The sequence below is a fragment of the Physella acuta genome, unplaced genomic scaffold, assembly GCF_028476545.2.
Source record: "Physella acuta isolate Inbredline_101_S28 unplaced genomic scaffold, ASM2847654v3 ptg000284l, whole genome shotgun sequence".
NCBI classification, from domain to species: Eukaryota; Metazoa; Mollusca; class Gastropoda; family Physidae; genus Physella; species Physella acuta.
The window spans coordinates 149,620-172,057 of NW_026731803.1; the positions used below are offsets into that span (position 1 = coordinate 149,620).

The 22,438-nt window shown below is 43.8% G+C and overlaps 1 protein-coding gene across 1 annotated transcript in view; it reads right to left on the reverse strand.

The window, feature by feature from the left end:
* LOC131939600 (glutamate receptor ionotropic, kainate 2) overlaps positions 1 to 22,438 on the reverse strand; it is a 213,487-nt gene that overhangs the window by 76,827 nt on the left and 114,222 nt on the right. The window contains exons 3-8 of the mRNA XM_059298006.1: positions 16,234 to 16,497; positions 14,396 to 14,571; positions 9,037 to 9,090; positions 5,622 to 5,795; positions 1,327 to 1,479; positions 504 to 605 (exon numbers count right to left, since the gene is read on the reverse strand). Of these exons, the coding sequence (XP_059153989.1) occupies positions 504 to 605; positions 1,327 to 1,479; positions 5,622 to 5,795; positions 9,037 to 9,090; positions 14,396 to 14,571; positions 16,234 to 16,497 (923 nt within the window). The remainder of the gene's footprint in view (positions 1 to 503; positions 606 to 1,326; positions 1,480 to 5,621; positions 5,796 to 9,036; positions 9,091 to 14,395; positions 14,572 to 16,233; positions 16,498 to 22,438) is intronic.

Below are 22,438 nucleotides of genomic sequence, written 5' to 3' on the forward strand. Positions count from 1 at the left end.
CAGACACAACTTAAGAAACACCAACCTACAACATCCTACATCAGACACAAGAAACACCAACCTACAACATCCTACATCAGACACAAGAAACACCAACCTACAACATCCTACATCAGACACAAGAAACACCAACCTCAAAATTGCAGTTTCCATTTCTCAAATCATTTTTCACAAAAATTGTAATTTATTTTTGTTAAATATATCTAACATGAAAGACAAGCTAATGCTTTCAATCCCCACTGCATTATTAATGGGGAGAGATGTATTCCCTACACACAGCGCAATCATTTTAACTAAATGATAACGAACTAATTTGCTCGTGTATCATTCTTCATGCATTATATGAGAGCTTAATGACTTCACTCATTATATGAGAGCTTAATGACTTCACTCCGTGGCAATACATTAGGATCCGGCGGTAATTCAAGTCTTACCTTCATTAGATCTCATTACACTTACCTTCATTAGGCCTTATTACTCTTACCTTTATTAGACCTTCTTACCTTCATTAGGCCTTTGGATGCTAGCTGTAGAATATCTAGTTTAAAATCAAGCCGTCTACCCGTTTTTAAAAGTATATCACCCGTCAGTCCCTTCAAGGGAATCTGTAACAAAAAAGTTGATTGGTTAGGTTGATATGATTGTTACTTTATCGACACATTGTATCTCAGTTGATACCGACGACTTTGGTGCAAGAAATTCACCTAGGTACCACAAGACAATCACATCAGTGACGATCGTGTGGGGAACTCAAACCTGTCACAGCTAAACAGAAACTTAGCTAAACACCACCATATAGGCTACCCAGAGCTAAACACCACCATATAGGCTACACAGACCGAGAAGAAAGATGTAACGTAAAGTTTTAAAAGAAAGTCGACACGATGTGTTGGGGAGGTTTGGTGGTAACTTTAGTCTGTCGCTGATGTGTGGATCAACTTGTACTCGCTCGTATTGTCGGTGTCAATACATTTTTGGTGAGTCACTTGACCAAACAACACCTAAGGTGTTTCTTCCAGGCATCTCTTCAGGAAGGCTCCCCCCCCCCCCCTCCGAACAGTGTCTACCGCCCCTCCCCCGAACGAAATGGAATTTATATAGAAAATATATACTTTTAACAGTTAAACAGTGTTACCCCTCCCCCAACCCCGAAAATTTCCAGTCCCCCCCCCCCCCCTCGCCGGAGAAAGTAGTCTGGAAGAAACACTGAACACCTTAAGGATAAATCAGGTAACCGACCTGCCGATTAGATCACGTGACCAACATTTAATATAAATCACATGACCAACCTACCAAGTTGACCACGTGACCCAACTAGCCACTCACCTGGTTTAAAAAGGAATACAAAATGGGCCCGGAGGTCCACTGGGCCGGGCTATCACAGCTGGCATTGAAGGGCCGCAAGATGGCCGACTTGTCGTAGCGATCCAGCGCCACGGCCAACAAGTAGACCGAGTCGTACATCAGGGCCACCTCGTGCTGCAAGCAGGGCAGGGGGCAAAGGTTAAAGGTGGGGGTCGGAGTCATAGGTTAATGGTTGGGGTCGGAGTCGGAGTCATAGGTTAATGGTGGGGTCGGAGTCATAGGTTAATGGTGGGGTCGGAGTCATAGGTTAATGGTGGGGTCGGAGTCGGAGTCATAGGTTAATGGTGGGGTCGGAGTCGGAGTCATAGGTTAATGGTGGGGTCGGAGTCATAGGTTTATGGTGGGGTCGGAGTCATAGGTTAATGGTGGGGTCGGAGTCGGAGTCATAGGTTAATGGTGGGGTCGGAGTCGGAGTCATAGGTTAATGGTGGGGTCGGAGTCGGAGTCATAGGTTAATGGTGGGGTCAGAGTCATAGGTTAATGGTGGGGTCGGAGTCGGAGTCATAGGTTTATGGTGGGGTCGGAGTCATAGGTTAATGGTGGGGTCGGAGTCGGAGTCATAGGTTAATGGTGGGGTCGGAGTCGGAGTCATAGGTTAATGGTGGGGTCGGAGTCATAGGTTAATGGTGGGGTCGGAGTCATAGGTTAATGGTGGGGTCGGAGTCGGAGTCATAGGTTAATGGTGGGGTCGGAGTCATAGGTTAATGGTGGGGTCGGAGTCGGAGTCATAGGTTAATGGTGGGGTCGGAGTCATAGGTTTATGGTGGGGTCGGAGTCATAGGTTAATGGTGGGGTCGGAGTCGGAGTCATAGGTTAATGGTGGGGTCGGAGTCGGAGTCATAGGTTAATGGTGGGGTCGGAGTCATAGGTTCATGGTGGGGTCGGAGTCGGAGTCATAGGTTAATGGTGGGGTCGGAGTCATAGGTTAATGGTGGGGTCGGAGTCATAGGTTAATGGTGGGGTCGGAGTCGGAGTCATAGGTTAATGGTGGGGTCGGAGTCATAGGTTTATGGTGGGGTCGGAGTCATAGGTTAATGGTGAGGGTTGGAGTCATAGGTTAGTGGTGAGGGCTGGAGTCATGGGTTTGTGGTGGGGGCTGGAGTCACAGGTTAGTATTGGGGGTTGGAGTCATGGGTTAATGGTAGGGGTTGGAGTCTTAGGTTAGTTGTAAGGGTTGGAGTCATGGGTTAGAGGTGGGGGTTGGAGTCATAGGTTAATGGTGGGGGTTGGAGTCATGGGTTAGAGGTGGGGGCTGGAGTCATAGGTTAGAGGTGGGGGTTGGAGTCATAGGTTAGAGGTGGGGGTTGGAGTCATAGGTTAGAGGTGGGGGTTGGAGTCATAGGTTAGAGGTGGGGGTTGGAGTCATAGGTTAGAGGTGGGGGTTGGAGTCATATGTTTATGTGGGTGTCGGAGTCATAGTTTAACTTTCAACCGTGTCAGAGTTTATCTGTTGTATTAGGGAAGTTTGTGTTATAAACAAACCAAACAATTAACAGACAAACCACCACTTACATGGTTGGGTTTAGTTTAAGTTCTTGTTTATATTTGTAGATAACATGTGAATGTATGCCTAGGCTAGTGTTAATTTAGTTCTATATGCTGACATGTGTTAGCAATATAAACACCATCTTACACGTTCATTAACATCCCATGAAAAATATTTATTACTACAACTTTTCGTCATAGGGGCACACACATATACAAGCATTCATACTCCTACCTACACACATACTCACCCTCGCCACCATACTCACACATACTTTTTCACATACAAATACTCACCTACACCCACACACACCACCATTATATTTCCCATCCAAACTCACACACTCCGACACACACTAGAATCGCAACATGTCGTAAATTCCATCAGCCTTAGGCTGGTACCAATGAAACATCACTTCAACCAAATTTGTATCCTTTCCACGCTGTGTAGTGTTTATCTTTGAGAACACGATCTCTTCAATAAAAATAAGTTTTCTAGCTTTAGGGCTGTACATTTCTCGAGCGTCTTCCTTATATTATCCCACCCTAAAGACCCACCCTAAAGACCCACCCAACAGACCCACCTAAAGACCCACCCTAAAGACCCACCCTAAAGACCCACCCTAAAGACCCACCCTAAAGACCCACCCTAAAGACCCACCCTAAAGACCCACCCAGCAGAACCACCTAAAGACCCACCCTAAAGACCCACCCTAAAGACCCACCCTAAAGACCCACCCTAAAGACCCACCTAAAGACCCACCCTAAAGACCCACCCTAAAGACCCACCCTAAAGACCCACCCTAAAGACCCACCTAAAGACCCACCCTAAAGACCCACCCTAAAGACCCACCCAGCAGAACCACCTAAGGACCCACCCTAAAGACCCACCCTAAAGACCCACCCTAAAGACCCACCCTAAAGACCCACCCTAAAGACCCACCTAAAGACCCACCCAGCAGAACCACCTAAAGATCCACCTAAAGACCCACCCTAAAGACCCACCCTAAAGACCCACCCTAAAGACCCACCCTAAAGACCCACCCAGCAGAACCACCTAAGGACCCACCCTAAAGACCCACCCTAAAGACCCACCCTAAAGACCCACCCTAAAGACCCACCCTAAAGACCCACCTAAAGACCCACCCAGCAGAACCACCTAAGGACCCACCCTAAAGACCCACCCTAAAGACCCACCCTAAAGACCCACCCTAAAGACCCACCCTAAAGACCCACCCTAAAGACCCACCCTAAAGACCCACCCTAAAGACCCACCCAGCAGAACCACCTAAAGACCCACCCTAAAGACCCACCCTAAAGACCCACCCTAAAGACCCACCCTAAAGACCCACCCTAAAGACCCACCCTAAAGACCCACCCTAAAGACCCACCCTAAAGACCCACCCTAAAGACCCACCCTAAAGACCCACCCTAAAGACCCACCCTAAAGACCCACCCTAAAGACCCACCCTAAAGACCCACCCTAAAGACCCACCCTAAAGACCCACCCTAAAGACCCACCCTAAAGACCCACCCTAAAGACCCACCCCAAAGACCCACCCTACCGTCCGTCGCGAGAATACCACGTCTATACCAGCCTAGTTACACCATCCCCTGCACAACCATCAACCTGTCCTGGCATGCAATAAACTATCAGGATGTTTTTAAAGCTATTGATAAGCCAGCGTCTAAATCAAAGAAAAAATGCCCACCCTCTCATATGTCAAAAAAAAATATTAATCAAAAACGATTACTTAATTTTCTATTTTTTTTTCCTATCATTGAAACTAGGGTGGATTTATGAATTTATTACTGGATTTTTATGGTCATAAATATGAATGGCATCCGCCAATACATAATTTATTCTTTTTTTTTTCTTCATATGTCGAGTTTTTGTGTCCATCTATTTATTTTTCACTGAGAAGAAAGTTACACATATAAATGTAGCGTGGGATATGGGCCCGGATTATGTTTAAATTAATTGCAATTTTTTGTGTGTTGATTGAATAATTCCTTGGTAAAGAACGTTTGATGGACCTTACAATTTTCTGTGGGAATTTCATTTTTCTAAATATAGAATTTATTTCAACCGAGCGACCCTAGGATTGGGACATTTTACTTTGATCTATAGAAGTAATTGTTATTGATCTATGGAACTAATTGTTATTGATCTATAAAATTAATTGTCAGTGTTCTAGAGAAGTAATTGTCTTTGGTCTATAGAAGTAATTGTCATTGGTATATAGAAGTAATTGTCCTTAATTAATAGAAGTAATTGTCAGTGTTCTATAGAACTGATTGTCATAGGTCTGTTGAACTAATTGTCATTGACATATGAACTATTCTATAGGCCTACGTCGGCTGGTTTCTACATTGTATTCACCTATTGAATATGTAAACATTATGTGTGTACGCTGCATGTGTGTGTACTATGGTTGTACTCAATACGTACCGGTAGAAAAAGATAGCCGGCTAACTTACCGGCAGAGAGAGGTGGCCGGCTAACTTACCGGCAGAGAAAGGTAGCCGGCTAACTCACCGGCAGAGAGAGATAGCCGGCTAACTAACCGGCAGAGAGAGATAGCGGGGTAACTAACCGGTAGAGAGAGATAGCCGGCTAACTCACCGGCAGAGAGAGATAGCCGGCTAACTTACCGGCAGAGAGAGATAGCCGGCTAACTTACCGGCAGAGAGAGGTAGCCGGCTAACTTACCGGCAGAGAGAGGTAGCCGGCTAACTTACCGGCAGAGAGAGGTAGCCGGCTAACTTACCGGCAGAGAGAGGTAGCCGGTTGTGTTGAGCAGGCTCAAGTCGGTCTGCATCTCGTAGATTTCCATCTCGTGGATGATTTTTCTCACATCCGGATCCGATGGGTCAACGAGCCGGAAACCGGTTAAGTTGACGTAGTTGTGCCGGAAATCCTCCATGTCAATAGATTCTATATCCTGCAATAAAAGTTTAACATTTGACATCTGGCAGTGACATGTGTCATTCAGATGACAACTCAGTCGCCCATGCATACCTTGACATAAGTCTAGCTTTCCTGGTCAATATCTTCAAATATCTTTTGCCCAATTTTTAACTTTAACATTAAAAGATGTAACAGCTAATCCTATACCAATCGGGTACCGTAAACATCGTATTTGGCCTCTACACTACTGATATTGGATTTATTATTTCTCATTTCTCTGACTTTGAATGTAAGGCCCATCAGATGAACCCATTAAAAGCATATCATAAGCCGACGGTCCGAGTCACGTGGTATTGATAACGTGACGTAGATACACATCTGGAGTCAGATGGAGGCAGAGCGCCAGCCCAATGATCGAAGCTTGACATCAATAAAACTGACCAGAGCCCTCACGGAACTAGATTATGATGAAGCAAAGAACGTACTCCGTCCGGCGGAGTGATATTTTTTACACGCTTTGATCAAGCGGAATACGATTTGATTAGAACAGAGAGATTCGGCCAATGAAGGATAGTTTTTACTTCTTGAGCGGGCTGGATTGACGGAAGCGTGTTGATTAAAATATTTAGGGGTCGATGGGTGTAGCCCCCCCCCCCCCCCCCCAAGGACGTATCTATGGGAGTAGCGCCACAGGATATGTCTGTGTGTGTGTGGCAACTCAGGAATCGCCTATGGGCGTAGCACCCCAAGACGTGTCTATGGGTGTAGCATCCCAAGACGTGTTTATGGGGGTAGCGCCCCAGGAATTGCCTATGGGTGTAGCGCCCAAGGACGTGTCTGTGTGTTTGGCACCCGAGGAGGTGTCTATGGACGTAGCGCCCCAGGACGTGTCTATGGGTGTAGCGCCCCAGGAATTGCCTATGGGCGTAGCGCCCCTAGACGTGTCTATGGGTGTAGCACCCCAGGAATTGCCTATGGGCGTAGCGCCCCTAGACGTGTCTATGGGTGTAGCACCCCATGACGTGTCTATGGACGTAGCGCCCCAGGACGTGTCTATGGGTGTAGCGCCCCAGGAATTGCCTATGGGCGTAGCGCCCCTAGACGTGTCTATGGGTGTAGCACCCCAGGAATTGCCTATGGGCGTAGCGCCCCTAGACGTGTCTATGGGTGTAGCACCCCATGACGTGTCTATGGACGTAGCGCCCCAGGACGTGTCTATGGGTGTAGCGCCCCAGTACAGGGCAGCTATTGTTGTTATGTAGCTGTTTTATTGTCAACCTTTAAAACCTCAGCAAAAATCTCTGAACATCTCGACTTCCTCTGGAGACATTTTGACGTTGTCTATCACAGATCACTTTTTAAATGACACCAATGATATCTGGACAACACCCGTCACAGATCTTCGGGTGTCCACAGATCTCTGGACTTCCGCCGAGTTTGTGGTTGTTTAGTTAGTCATTTTGTGTGTCTGTTGACCAGCCAGTACTCACGCTTGACTTCAACATATCTAACGGACACTACAGTAACTAGATGTTTGAACAAGCTAAGCGTTTGAAAAATAACAAAATGACTACTCCCAAATGTATTGATTATTTCTGCTCACGAAATTAAAATCATGTGGCAATATAGCTACCACCTGGGGCTGGCTGTAAACTGGCCAGATTTTGACGAGATTTCCACGAGATTTCGACGAGATTTCAAAAGAGCCGCACCTGAGCTCAGGGAAGGGAAATGTTTACTTTCGGATAACGCTAAAATCATAGACAACTTTGATTCCCGCGGGAAGACAAACAGCTTTGTTTTATTTGCCTACATCTTTTCATCGCGGTAATTTTTCAAGTTGGCGCTGAGGATGTGTCTAATTGGACGACGTTTGAAATCGTGTATCCCACAGCTGGGGAAGTTCGCGACTTTCTGAAAATAAATGTTTCCCTGGCCGACACGGTAGAATGCTCCCGTCTTATTTTTGTGTTTTTGTTCAGTTTGTAAGAAAAGCAAGGAGTATTTTCTTTTGGATTTCAATAATGTCAAATAGCAAAACAAAAACCAAAACTAGACCTTGTTTTTGTAGGTGTAGATTTTTTCTTCAACATGGAATGGTGTACATCGGTGTGACAGGATACGTTTGTTTTAGTTTTTTTAAGGCAGTGGGTAGGCGGATACCGGGGTAAGGGGTTTAGATTGTGTTAACTTTGATATTGTGGGTTTAACTTTTGTAGTTTAACTTTGGTGTCTTTTAAATGTTTAACTATGGTGTCTGGGGTTAACATGTCTGTGTTTGTAGTACGATCACTAGTCGCTAGCATCCTTTACTGTCTGTGTCTGCCATAGACATTAGTTTGATACTAAATTATTGCTAACACGCCTCACCCCCACACGTCAGGGGGAGACGACAAGAGTACCGACCCAATTAGCTCACCCCCAGTCCCCCGGTACACGCCAAACACGCGGGGTGGGGGGGGGGGGGCTGGGTGGTGTGTGTGGATGTGATAATATATGGAAATTGCTTTCGCACATTTTAAATTATCAACAAAACTACAATTGGATATTGACTGCGTCGAACTGTTTGACTCAAACTGTCGCTCCTAGCCGGAAACTCACGGCTCAGTAGGATGAACTATGTATGCCGGCAGCCGGCACTTGAATGCCGGCACATGAATGCTGGCTAATGGTGTAGACGTGACAGTAACCTATTCAAATGACTCAGTAAATAACGGTACAGTTGTAAATAATCATGACTGTAATTAGAGACGGCCTGGTCGAATGGTAGAGTAACGACTGCTATCCCGAAAGTCTAGAGTTCGGATCTCGGGCTCGAGTTCGTGGTACGTCTCAGATGAACTCTACTTCATCTCGCCCACGGGTCTTTGACACGATCATTTGTCCTTGTTGTTTTTATATAACGATGTTTACAATTTTCAGATTCTTTAATGATCATTAAAACAATTTTTTTCTTCAGTCTATTATACATTTGGTAGAGTTACTATTTCCAGACGGTTGAATACGAATGGGACAAAACTCAATTAGTAAAGCTATTAAAGCTCTATTTACTAAATGTGTAACAATATAGAAGATGTACTCACTAAATTTGTAACAATATAAAAGATGTAATCACTAAATTTGTAACAATATAGAAGATGTACTCACTAAATCTGTAACAATATAAAAGATGTACTCACTAAATTTGTAACAATATAAAAGATGTAATCACTAAATTTGTAACAATATAAAAGATGTACTCACTAAATTTGTAACAATATAGAAGATGTACTCACTAAATTTGTAACAATATAATGATGGTATGGATCAATCATTCCTTCTTGTAAGGCCTGGAGCAGAATACAAACAATTTCAAAAAATCATGTCATATTGTATGTCAACATGCGACACTAAATCCATTTCAACATTAACAAGTTTTTAAATCAGTTAAATGCTAGAAATAAGTGAGACAATAAAATACTGTTAGGACTGTGGTCTCATCAACAGGGAGGTCTATCAACTTACCATTTTAAGAAACAACGTGGTCTATCAACTTACCATTTTAAAAAAGAACGTGGTCTATCAACTTACCATTTTAAAAAAGAACGTGGTCTATCAACTTACCATTTTAAAAAACAACAAGTTCTATCAACTTACCATTTTAAGAAACAACGTGGTCTATCAACTTACCATTTTAAGAAACAACGTGGTCTATCAACTTACCATTTTAAGAAACAACGTGGTCTCATCAACAGGGAGGTCTATCAACTTACCATTTTAAGAAACAACGTGGTCTATCAACTTACCATTTTAAGAAACAACGTGGTCTATCAACTTACCATTTTAAGAAACAACGTGGTCTATCAACTTACCATTTTAAGAAACAACGTGGTCTATCAACTTACCATTTTAAGAAACAACGTGGTCTCATCAACAGGGAGGTCTATCAACTTACCATTTTAAGAAACAACGTGGTCTATCAACTTACCATTTTAAGAAACAACGTGGTCTATCAACTTACCATTTTAAGAAACAACGTGGTCTCATCAACAGGGAGGTCTATCAACTTACCATTTTAAGAAACAACGTGGTCTATCAACTTACCATTTTAAGAAACAACGTGGTCTATCAACTTACCATTTTAAGAAACAACGTGGTCTATCAACTTACCATTTTAAGAAACAACGTGGTCTATCAACTTACCATTTTAAGAAACAACGTGGTCTCATCAACAGGGAGGTCTATCAACTTACCATTTTAAGAAACAACGTGGTCTATCAACTTACCATTTTAAGAAACAACGTGGTCTCATCAACAGGGAGGTCTATCAACTTACCATTTTAAGAAACAACGTGGTCTATCAACTTACCATTTTAAGAAACAACGTGGTCTATCAACTTACCATTTTAAGAAACAACGTGGTCTATCAACTTACCATTTTAAGAAACAACGTGGTCTATCAACTTACCATTTTAAGAAACAACGTGGTCTATCAACTTACCATTTTAAGAAACAACGTGGTCTATCAACTTACCATTTTAAGAAACAACGTGGTCTATCAACTTACCATTTTAAGAAACAACGTGGTCTATCAACTTACCATTTTAAGAAACAACGTGGTCTATCAACTTACCATTTTAAGAAACAACGTGGTCTATCAACTTACCATTTTAAGAAACAACGTGGTCTATCAACTTACCATTTTAAGAAACAACGTGGTCTATCAACTTACCATTTTAAGAAACAACGTGGTCTATCAACTTACCATTTTAAGAAACAACGTGGTCTATCAACTTACCATTTTAAGAAACAACGTGGTCTATCAACTTACCATTTTAAGAAACAACGTGGTCTATCAACTTACCATTTTAAGAAACAACGTGGTCTATCAACTTACCATTTTCAGAAACAACGTGGTCTATCAACTTACCATTTTAAGAAACAACGTGGTCTCATCAACAGGGAGGTCTATCAACTTACCATTTTAAGAAACAACGTGGTCTATCAACTTACCATTTTAAGAAACAACGTGGTCTCATCAACAGGGAGGTCTATCAACTTACCATTTTAAGAAACAACGTGGTCTATCAACTTACCATTTTAAGAAACAACGTGGTCTATCAACTTACCATTTTAAGAAACAACGTGGTCTATCAACTTACCATTTTAAGAAACAACGTGGTCTATCAACTTACCATTTTAAGAAACAACGTGGTCTATCAACTTACCATTTTAAGAAACAACGTGGTCTCATCAACAGGGAGGTCTATCAACTTACCATTTTAAGAAACAACGTGGTCTATCAACTTACCATTTTAAGAAACAACGTGGTCTATCAACTTACCATTTTAAGAAACAACGCGGTCTATCAACTTACCATTTTAAGAAACAACGTGGTCTCATCAACAGGGAGGTCTATCAACTTACCATTTTAAGAAACAACGTGGTCTATCAACTTACCATTTTAAGAAACAACGTGGTCTATCAACTTACCATTTTAAGAAACAACGTGGTCTATCAACTTACCATTTTAAGAAACAACGTGGTCTCATCAACAGGGAGGTCTATCAACTTACCATTTTAAGAAACAACGTGGTCTATCAACTTACCATTTTAAGAAACAACGTGGTCTATCAACTTACCATTTTAAGAAACAACGTGGTCTCATCAACAGGGAGGTCTATCAACTTACCATTTTAAGAAACAACGTGGTCTATCAACTTACCATTTTAAGAAACAACGTGGTCTATCAACTTACCATTTTAAGAAACAACGTGGTCTATCAACTTACCATTTTAAGAAACAGCGTGGTCTATCAACTTACCATTTTAAGAAACAACGTGGTCTATCAACTTACCATTTTAAGAAACAACGTGGTCTATCAACTTACCATTTTAAGAAACAACGTGGTCTATCAACTTACCATTTTAAGAAACAACGTGGTCTATCAACTTACCATTTTAAGAAACAACGTGGTCTATCAACTTACCATTTTAAGAAACAACGTGGTCTATCAACTTACCATTTTAAGAAACAACGTGGTCTATCAACTTACCATTTTAAGAAACAACGTGGTCTCATCAACATTGAGGTCTATCAACTTACCATTTTAAGAAACAACGTGGTCTATCAACTTACCATTTTAAGAAACAACGTGGTCTATCAACTTACCATTTTAAGAAACAACGTGGTCTATCAACTTACCATTTTAAGAAACAACGTGGTCTCATCAACAGGGAGGTCTATCAACTTACCATTTTAAGAAACAACGTGATCTATCAACTTACCATTTTAAGAAACAACGTGGTCTATCAACGTACCATTTTAAGAAACAACGTGGTCTCATCAACAGGGAGGTCTATCAACTTACCATTTTAAGAAACAACGTGGTCTATCAACTTACCATTTTAAGAAACAACGTGGTCTCATCAACAGGGAGGTCTATCAACTTACCATTTTAAGAAACAACGTGGTCTATCAACTTACCATTTTAAGAAACAACGTGGTCTATCAACTTACCATTTTAAGAAACAACGTGGTCTATCAACTTACCATTTTAAGAAACAACGTGGTCTATCAACTTACCATTTTAAGAAACAACGTGGTCTATCAACTTACCATTTTAAGAAACAACGTGGTCTCATCAACAGGGAGGTCTATCAACTTACCATTTTAAGAAACAACGTGGTCTATCAACTTACCATTTTAAGAAACAACGTGGTCTATCAACTTACCATTTTAAGAAACAACATGGTCTATCAACTTACCATTTTAAGAAACAACGTGGTCTCATCAACAGGGAGGTCTATCAACTTACCATTTTAAGAAACAACGTGGTCTATCAACTTACCATTTTAAGAAACAACGTGGTCTATCAACTTACCATTTTAAGAAACAACGTGGTCTCATCAACAGGGAGGTCTATCAACTTACCATTTTAAGAAACAACGTGATCTATCAACTTACCATTTTAAGAAACAACGTGGTCTATCAACTTACCATTTTAAGAAACAACGTGGTCTCATCAACAGGGAGGTCTATCAACTTACCATTTTAAGAAACAACGTGGTCTATCAACTTACCATTTTAAGAAACAACGTGGTCTCATCAACAGGGAGGTCTATCAACTTACCATTTTAAGAAACAACGTGGTCTATCAACTTACCATTTTAAGAAACAACGTGGTCTATCAACTTACCATTTTAAGAAACAACGTGGTCTATCAACTTACCATTTTAAGAAACAACGTGGTCTATCAACTTACCATTTTAAGAAACAACGTGGTCTCATCAACATTGAGGTCTATCAACTTACCATTTTAAGAAACAACGTGGACTATCAACTTACCATTTTAAGAAACAACGTGGTCTATCAACTTACCATTTTAAGAAACAACGTGGTCTCATCAACAGGGAGGTCTATCAACTTACCATTTTAAGAAACAACGTGGTCTATCAACTTACCATTTTAAGAAACAACGTGGTCTATCAACTTACCATTTTAAGAAACAACGTGGTCTCATCAACAGGGAGGTCTATCAACTTACCATTTTAAGAAACAACGTGGTCTATCAACTTACCATTTTAAGAAACAACGTGGTCTCATCAACAGGGAGGTCTATCAACTTACCATTTTAAGAAACAACGTGGTCTATCAACTTACCATTTTAAGAAACAACGTGGTCTATCAACTTACCATTTTAAGAAACAACGTGGTCTATCAACTTACCATTTTAAGAAACAACGTGGTCTATCAACTTACCATTTTAAGAAACAACGTGGTCTATCAACTTACCATTTTAAGAAACAACGTGGTCTCATCAACAGGGAGGTCTATCAACTTACCATTTTAAGAAACAACGTGGTCTATCAACTTACCATTTTAAGAAACAACGTGGTCTATCAACTTACCATTTTAAGAAACAACGTGGTCTATCAACTTACCATTTTAAGAAACAACGTGGTCTCATCAACAGGGAGGTCTATCAACTTACCATTTTAAGAAACAACGTGGTCTATCATCTTACCATTTTAAGAAACAACGTGGTCTATCAACTTACCATTTTAAGAAACAACGTGGTCTCATCAACAGGGAGGTCTATCAACTTACCATTTTAAGAAACAACGTGGTCTATCAACTTACCATTTTAAGAAACAACGTGGTCTATCAACTTACCATTTTAAGAAACAACGTGGTCTATCAACTTACCATTTTAAGAAACAACGTGGTCTATCAACTTACCATTTTAAGAAACAACGTGGTCTCATCAACAGGGAGGTCTATCAACTTACCATTTTAAGAAACAACGTGGTCTCATCAACAGGGAGGTCTATCAACTTACCATTTTAAGAAACAACGTGGTCTATCAACTTACCATTTTAAGAAACAACGTGGTCTATCAACTTACCATTTTAAGAAACAACGTGGTCTATCAACTTACCATTTTAAGAAACAACGTGGTCTATCAACTTACCATTTTAAGAAACAACGTGGTCTATCAACTTACCATTTTAAGAAACAACGTGGTCTATCAACTTACCATTTTAAGAAACAACGTGGTCTATCAACTTACCATTTTAAGAAACAACGTGGTCTCATCCACAGGGAGGTCTATCAACTTACCATTTTAAGAAACAACGTGGTCTATCAACTTACCATTTTAAGAAACAACGTGGTCTCATCAACAGGGAGGTCTATCAACATCCGCCTCCACCTCTTGTCCTTCGCCTCCCGGAGGATGAGCCTCATGTTGCTGGCGTCCACGTGACGCACCAGGACGTCCTCCAGGGTGGGGATCTCCCCCCGTAGGACACGCTGGACCCGGCTCAACCCTGGGGACACACGGGATACAGGGGGTTTACGGTACAGGGGAATGTAGGATTGGGTTTAGATGGTTTACAGTACAGGGAACTATAGGGTTGGGTTCATGTAGGTTTACGGTACAGGGACATGTAGGGTTGGGTTTAGAAGGTTTACAGTACAGGGAACTGTAGGGTTGGGTTCATGTAGGTTTACGGTACAGGGAAATGTAGGGTTGGGTTTAGAGGGTTTACGGTACAGGGAATATAGGGTAGGGTTTAGAGGGTTTATGGTACAGGGATATGTAGGGTAGGTGTTTAGAGGGTTTACGGTACAGGGAAATGTAGGGTTGGGTTTATGTAGGTTTACGGTAGAGGGAAATACAGGGTTGGGTTTCAGTAGGTTTACCATAGCGTGACCATACATCAGACAATCACTGATCATACACTGACCATAAGCTGACCATACACTGACCATACACCAGACAAATACTGACCATACCCTGACCATACCCTGACCATATACTGACCATACACTGACCATACACCATACAAAAACTGACCATACCCTGACCATATACTGACCATAACCTGACCATACACTGACCATACACTGACCATACACTGACTATACACTGACCATACCTTGACCATACACTAACCATACACTAACCATACACTGACCATACCTTGACCATACCTTGAGCATATACTGACCATACACTGACCATACACTGACCATACACTAACCATACACTGACCATATACTGACCATACACTGACCATACACTGACCATACACTGACCATACACTGACCATACACTGACCATACACTGACCATACACTGACCATACACTGACCATACACTGACCATACACCATACAAAAACTGACCATACCCTGACCATATACTGACCATAACCTGACCATACACTGACCATACACTGACCATACACTGACTATACACTGACCATACCTTGACCATACACTAACCATACACTAACCATACACTGACCATACCTTGACCATACCTTGAGCATATACTGACCATACACTGACCATACACTAACCATACACTGACCATATACTGACCATACACTGACCATACACTGACCATACACTGACCATACACTGACCATACACTGACCATACACTGACCATACACTGACCATACACTGACCATACACTGACCATACACAGACCATACCTTGAGCATGTACTGACCATACACTGACCATTCACTGACCATACACTAACCATACACTGACCATATACTGACCATACACTGACCATACACTGACCATACACTGACCATACACTGACCATACACTGACCATACCTTGAGCATGTACTGACCATACACTGACCATACACTGACCATACACTGACCGTTCACTAGACAAATACTCACCATACCCTGACCATACACTAACCATACACTGTCTACACACTGACCATACACTGACCATACCCTGACCATACACTAGAAACAAACTGACCATACACCAAACAAATACTGACAATACACTGACCATACACCTGACAAATACTGACCAAACACTGACCATACACTGACCATACACTGACCATACACTGACCATACACTGACCATACACTGACCATACACTAAAGAAATACTGACCATACTCCAGACAAATACTGACCATACACTGACCATAAATAAAGAACTACTGACCATACGTGCTGCCATAAACGACCAGCATCTGTGTCCAGCCGTAGTAGGCGATCAGGTCGGTGTAGGCGTGAGCTATCTGCTGTATCCCCGGGTACAGGTTGATGTTCAGCCCGTGGGGGGCCACGTGATGCCCGTCCCTGGCGTCGTTCCTCATCTCCAGGTGGGGGATCTGCATGGCCGCACACATCGAGTTGACGAAGGCGGCCAGGTTCTCCGCCCTCGGGCCAAACACGGCGATAGGGTGCTGGTCAATCTGGCTACACACTGAGGGAGACAAATGGGTCAAAGGTCAATCTGGCTACACACTGGGGGGAATAAATGGGTCATGGTCAATCTGGCTACACACTGAGGGAGGTACATGGGTCAAAGGTCAGTCTGGCTACACACTGTGTGAGACAGACGTGTCAAAGGTCAGTCTGGCTACACATTGAGGGAGATAAATGGGTCAAGGTCAGTCTGGCTACACACTGGGGGGAATAAATGGGTCATGGTCAATCTGGCTACACACTGAGGGAGGTACATGGGTCAAAGGTCAGTCTGGCTACACACTGTGTGAGACAGACGTGTCAAAGGTCAGTCTGGCTACACATTGAGGGAGATAAATGGGTCAAGGTCAGTCTGGCTACACACTGTGGGAGACTTACGTGTCACTGGTCAGTCAGATTACACACTAAGTGACATAAATGGATCACTGGTAAGTCTGATTACACATTAAGATAGATAACAATATAAGTATGAGATTGAAAATGAAAAACAGATTGGCAGCTAATTGTTTCTTTGAAAACAAAAGTTGTTTGCAAACATTAAAGTACAATATTATTTTTTAACCCCGAAAAAAAGTAAAACGATGTAAAAATATGTATTTAATCCGACACAAAAAGGTCAACATGACATGAAGGTTATGTTACTACAAAGCTCACCATTCAATTATAGGGCTGGAGTTATCTACCTTGGATAGCTGTGGCAGGATCACTTCACGAACACTAAATAAAGTGACCTTGACCTTTGTTTCAAAGGAAAAATTCGAAACAACAAAACATATTGTAGCAATCACACTCAAGTGTTCCAAGGTCTTTACATAATCGATTCCAACAGTTTAAAATTCCATCCGCAAGTTTGGAAAATTTCATCAACCGAACAGTACCGTATAGTTTATGCACTCGACTTCAACAGTTTAAAATTCCACCCGCAATTTTTAAAGATTTGATCGACCAAACTGTACCGTCTGGTTTATACACTCGACTTTTAGTTTAAAATTCCACCCGCATGTTTGGAAAATTTCATCAACCGAACAGTGCCGTATAGTTTATGCACTCGACTTCAACAGTTTAAAATTCCACCCGCGAGTTTGGTGCGATTGGAGCGACCACCCACTCTCACTAAATAAAAATATAAAGATGGTTTCAAGCATCGTCCACCTCCCCCCCTCCCTGGTGTTCCCCATCAAGATAGGGTCAGTAGGAACAAATTTTTTTATCTTGAAGTAACTGCACGATCACATTGATGATACCAGCTTGTGAGATTGTCGTGTAGTGTAGCACATCATGACAGGCGTGTAGTGTAGCACATCATGACAGTCGTGTAGTGTAGCACATCATGCCGTGTAGTGTAGCACATCATGACAGACTAGCAAGCTGTACGAGGGGGCTCCAGCAACAAGTCTTCATCAGACAGGAGATCCCTATACACTTTATTTTAAAACTGAGTAAAAATGAACTTGTTCAAATCATTTCTATACTACATCCAGCCAACACGTACTGGGAGATTGCAGTCGAGTGGTCATCGTGAGTCTAGAGCGGCCGTGGTAGAAGGTTCTGGATGCCAGACTTGCAAATCTCGAGCACCGACCTCCGTGTTGCTGACCCTAAACACGTAGCCCCCCCCCCCCCTTGAAATAACCTAGTTACCCACACCCATAGAACTAAACGACACTTCACAACAATGGAAATGGGAGATAATTTTCTTCGTTTCCACAAATTATCGCCCGTACTCAAGGATTAGCTCCCTTTAGTTGAATTACCCCAGGTTATCTCCCCTGAAAGTAAGTCATGCGGTGGAATAAAAACCATTCACATTTCAAGGGTATTGCTTCCCCCTAGGCGATTCAAAGACCTTCGTAAACTCTCCTTACCCCAGTCAACTCGCTAGTCTTGGCGGGATTTCACGTCAGCATTGTATTACAGCTTGACGTAGGCGTTCCCCCATCAACTCAATATATTAGTCTATACGGCGCGGGATATTGATCTCATGTTTCAACAGACAAAACATGATTGCGGATCTTAAATGGAACTCGATATCCCGACTAAGCGGACGATTAAATACCCCGTGAGTTGGTTTGACTGTCACAATATTTGCGCGGGTTAGTCCAGCACAGGACAACACGAGCGGTTAGTGCTCAACATGATGACGTGTCCACACCAGATAGCAGACACGTGACGAGGGTCATAACGTCAGCTGAACTAATTAGGACGTGACACGTGACCCCAGGGATGAATCACGCCAGGGAGCGTCCAGTCGTCACCAATCAACGGACTGACACCTTAAGTGGTCTGTGTTTTTATGGACAAGGGTTCACCCCCAGAGTTTCTTCCAGGCATCTCTTCGGGGGGGCGAAGCCCCCCCGAAAATTTTTTACCGCCCCCCCGAACGAAATGAAATTTATATAATTTATATAGAAAATATATACTTTTAACAGTGTCCGCCCCCCCCGAAGAAAGTTTACCGCCCCCCCGAAGATTTCAAGTGCCCCCCCGGAGAAAAAAGTCTGGAAGAAACACTGTTCACCCCCCCCCCCCCCCCCTCCTTAACACACAATTCCGCCTGTGTTCAGTGGCTAAGCCGAGGAAGCCATACTATGTATTTCACTAACAGTCCCGTGTCATTACCCATACTAGACACCACAATGACCCGTGTCATGACCGATAATAGACACCACAATGACCCGTGTCATGACCCATGCTTGACACCATAATGACCCGTGTCATGACCACGCTTGACGCCACACTGACCCCTGCCTTGTTGTCACAATGACCAGTACCTTGACCCATGACGTCCCAACATGACCCACACCGTGACCCATGACGTCCCAACTTGACCCACACCTTGACCCATGTAACATGACCCACACCTTGACCCATGACGTCCCAACATGACCCACACCGTGACCCATGACGTCCCAACATGACCCACACCTTGACCCATGTAACATGACCCACACCTTGACCCATGACGTCCCAACATGACCCACACCTTGACCCATGACGTCCCAACATGACCCACACCTTGACCCATGTAACATGACCCACACCTTGACCCATGTAACATGACCCACACCTTGACCCATGTAACATGACCCACACCTTGACCCATGTAACATGACCCACACCTTGACCCATGTAACATGACCCACACCTTGACCCATGTAACATGACCCACACCTTGACCCATGTAACATGACCCACACCTTGACCCATGTAACATGACCCACACCTTGACCCATGTAACATGACCCACACCTTGACCCATGTAACATGACCCACACCTTGACCCATGTAACATGACCCACACCTTGACCCATGTAACATGACCCACACCTTGACCCATGCAACATGACCCACACCTTGACCCATGTAACATGACCCACACCTTGACCCATGTAACATGACCCACACCTTGACCCATGTAACATGACCCACACCTTGACCCATGTAACATGACCCACACCTTGACCCATGTAACATGACCCACACCTTGACCCATGTAACATGACCCACACCTTGACCCATGCAACATGACCCACACCTTGACCCATGTAACATGACCCACACCTTGACCCATGTAACATGACCCACACCTTGACCCATGTAACATGACCCACACCTTGACCCATGTAACATGACCCACACCTTGACCCATGACGTCCCAACATGACCCACACCTTGACCCATGTAACATGACCCACACCTTGACCCATGTAACATGACCCACACCTTGACCCATGTAACATGACCCACACCTTGACCCATGTAACATGACCCAAACCTTGACCCATGTAACATGACCCACACCTTGACCCATGCAACATGACCCACACCTTGACCCATGTAACATGACCCACACCTTGACCCATGTAACATGACCCACACCTTGACCCATCCAACATGACCCACACCTTGACCCATGTAACATGACCCACACCTTGACCCATGACGTCCCAACATGACCCACACCTTGACCCATGTAACATGACCCACACCTTGACCCATGACGTCCCAACATGACCCACACCTTGACCCATGTAACATGACCCACACCTTGACCTATGTAACATGATCCACACCTTGACCCATCCAACATGACCCACACCTTGACCCATGTAACATGACCCACACCTTGACCCATGTAACATGACCCACACCTTGACCCATGTAACATGACCCACACCTTGACCCATGACGTCCCAACATGACCCACACCTTGACCCATGTAACATGACCCACACCTTGACCCATGTAACATGACCCACACCTTGACCCATCCAACATGACCCACACCTTGACCCATGTAACATGACCCACACCTTGACCCATGTAACATGACCCACACCTTGACCCATGCAACATGACCCACACCTTGACCCATGTAACATGACCCACACCTTGACCCATGTAACATGACCCACACCTTGACCCATGTAACATGACCCACACCTTGACCCATCCAACATGACCCACACCTTGACCCATGTAACATGACCCACACCTTGACCCATGTAACGTGACCCACACCTTGACCCATGTAACATGACCCACACCTTGACCCATGTAACATGACCCACACCTTGACCCATGTAACATGACCCACACCTTGACCCATGTAACATGACCCACACCTTGACCCATCCAACATGACCCACACCTTGACCCATGTAACATGACCCACACCTTGACCCATGTAACATGACCCACACCTTGACCCATCCAACATGACCCACACCTTGACCCATGTAACATGACCCACACCTTGACCCATCCAACATGACCCACACCTTGACCCATGTAACATGACCCACACCTTGACCCATGTAACATGACCCACACCTTGACCCATCCAACATGACCCACACCTTGACCCATGTAACATGACCCAAACCTTGACCCATGTAACATGACCCACACCTTGACCCATGTAACAAGACCCACACCTTGACCCATCCAACATGACCCACACCTTGACCCATGTAACATGACCCACACCTTGACCCATGTAACATGACCCACACCTTGACCCATGTAACATGACCCACACCTTGACCCATGTAACATGACCCAAACCTTGACCCATGTAACATGACCCACACCTTGACCCATGTAACAAGACCCACACCTTGACCCATCCAACATGACCCACACCTTGACCCATGTAACATGACCCACACCTTGACCCATGTAACATGACCCACACCTTGACCCATGTAACATGACCCACACCTTGACCCATGTAACATGACCCACACCTTGACCCATCCAACATGACCCACACCTTGACCCATGTAACATGACCCACACCTTGACCCATCCAACATGACCCACACCTTGACCCATGTAACATGACCCACACCTTGACCCATGTAACATGACCCACACCTTGACCCATGACGTCCCAACATGACCCACACCTTGACCCATGACGTCCCAACATGACCCACACCTTGACCCATGTAACATGACCCACACCTTGACCCATGCAACATGACCCACACCTTGACCCATGTAACATGACCCACACCTTGACCCATGTAACATGACCCACACCTTGACCCATGTAACATGACCCACACCTTGACCCATGTAACATGACCCACACCTTGACCCATGTAACATGACCCACACCTTGACCCATGTAACATGACCCACACCGTGACCCATGTAACATGACCCACACCTTGACCCATGTAACATGACCCACACCTTGACCCATCCAACATGACCCACACCTTGACCCATGACGTCCCAACATGACCCACACCGTGACCCATGTAACATGACCCACACCTTGACCCATGTAACATGACCCACACCTTGACCCATGTAACATGACCCACACCGTGACCCATGTAACATGACCCACACCTTGACCCATGTAACATGACCCACACCTTGACCCATGTAACATGACCCACACCTTGACCCATCCAACATGACCC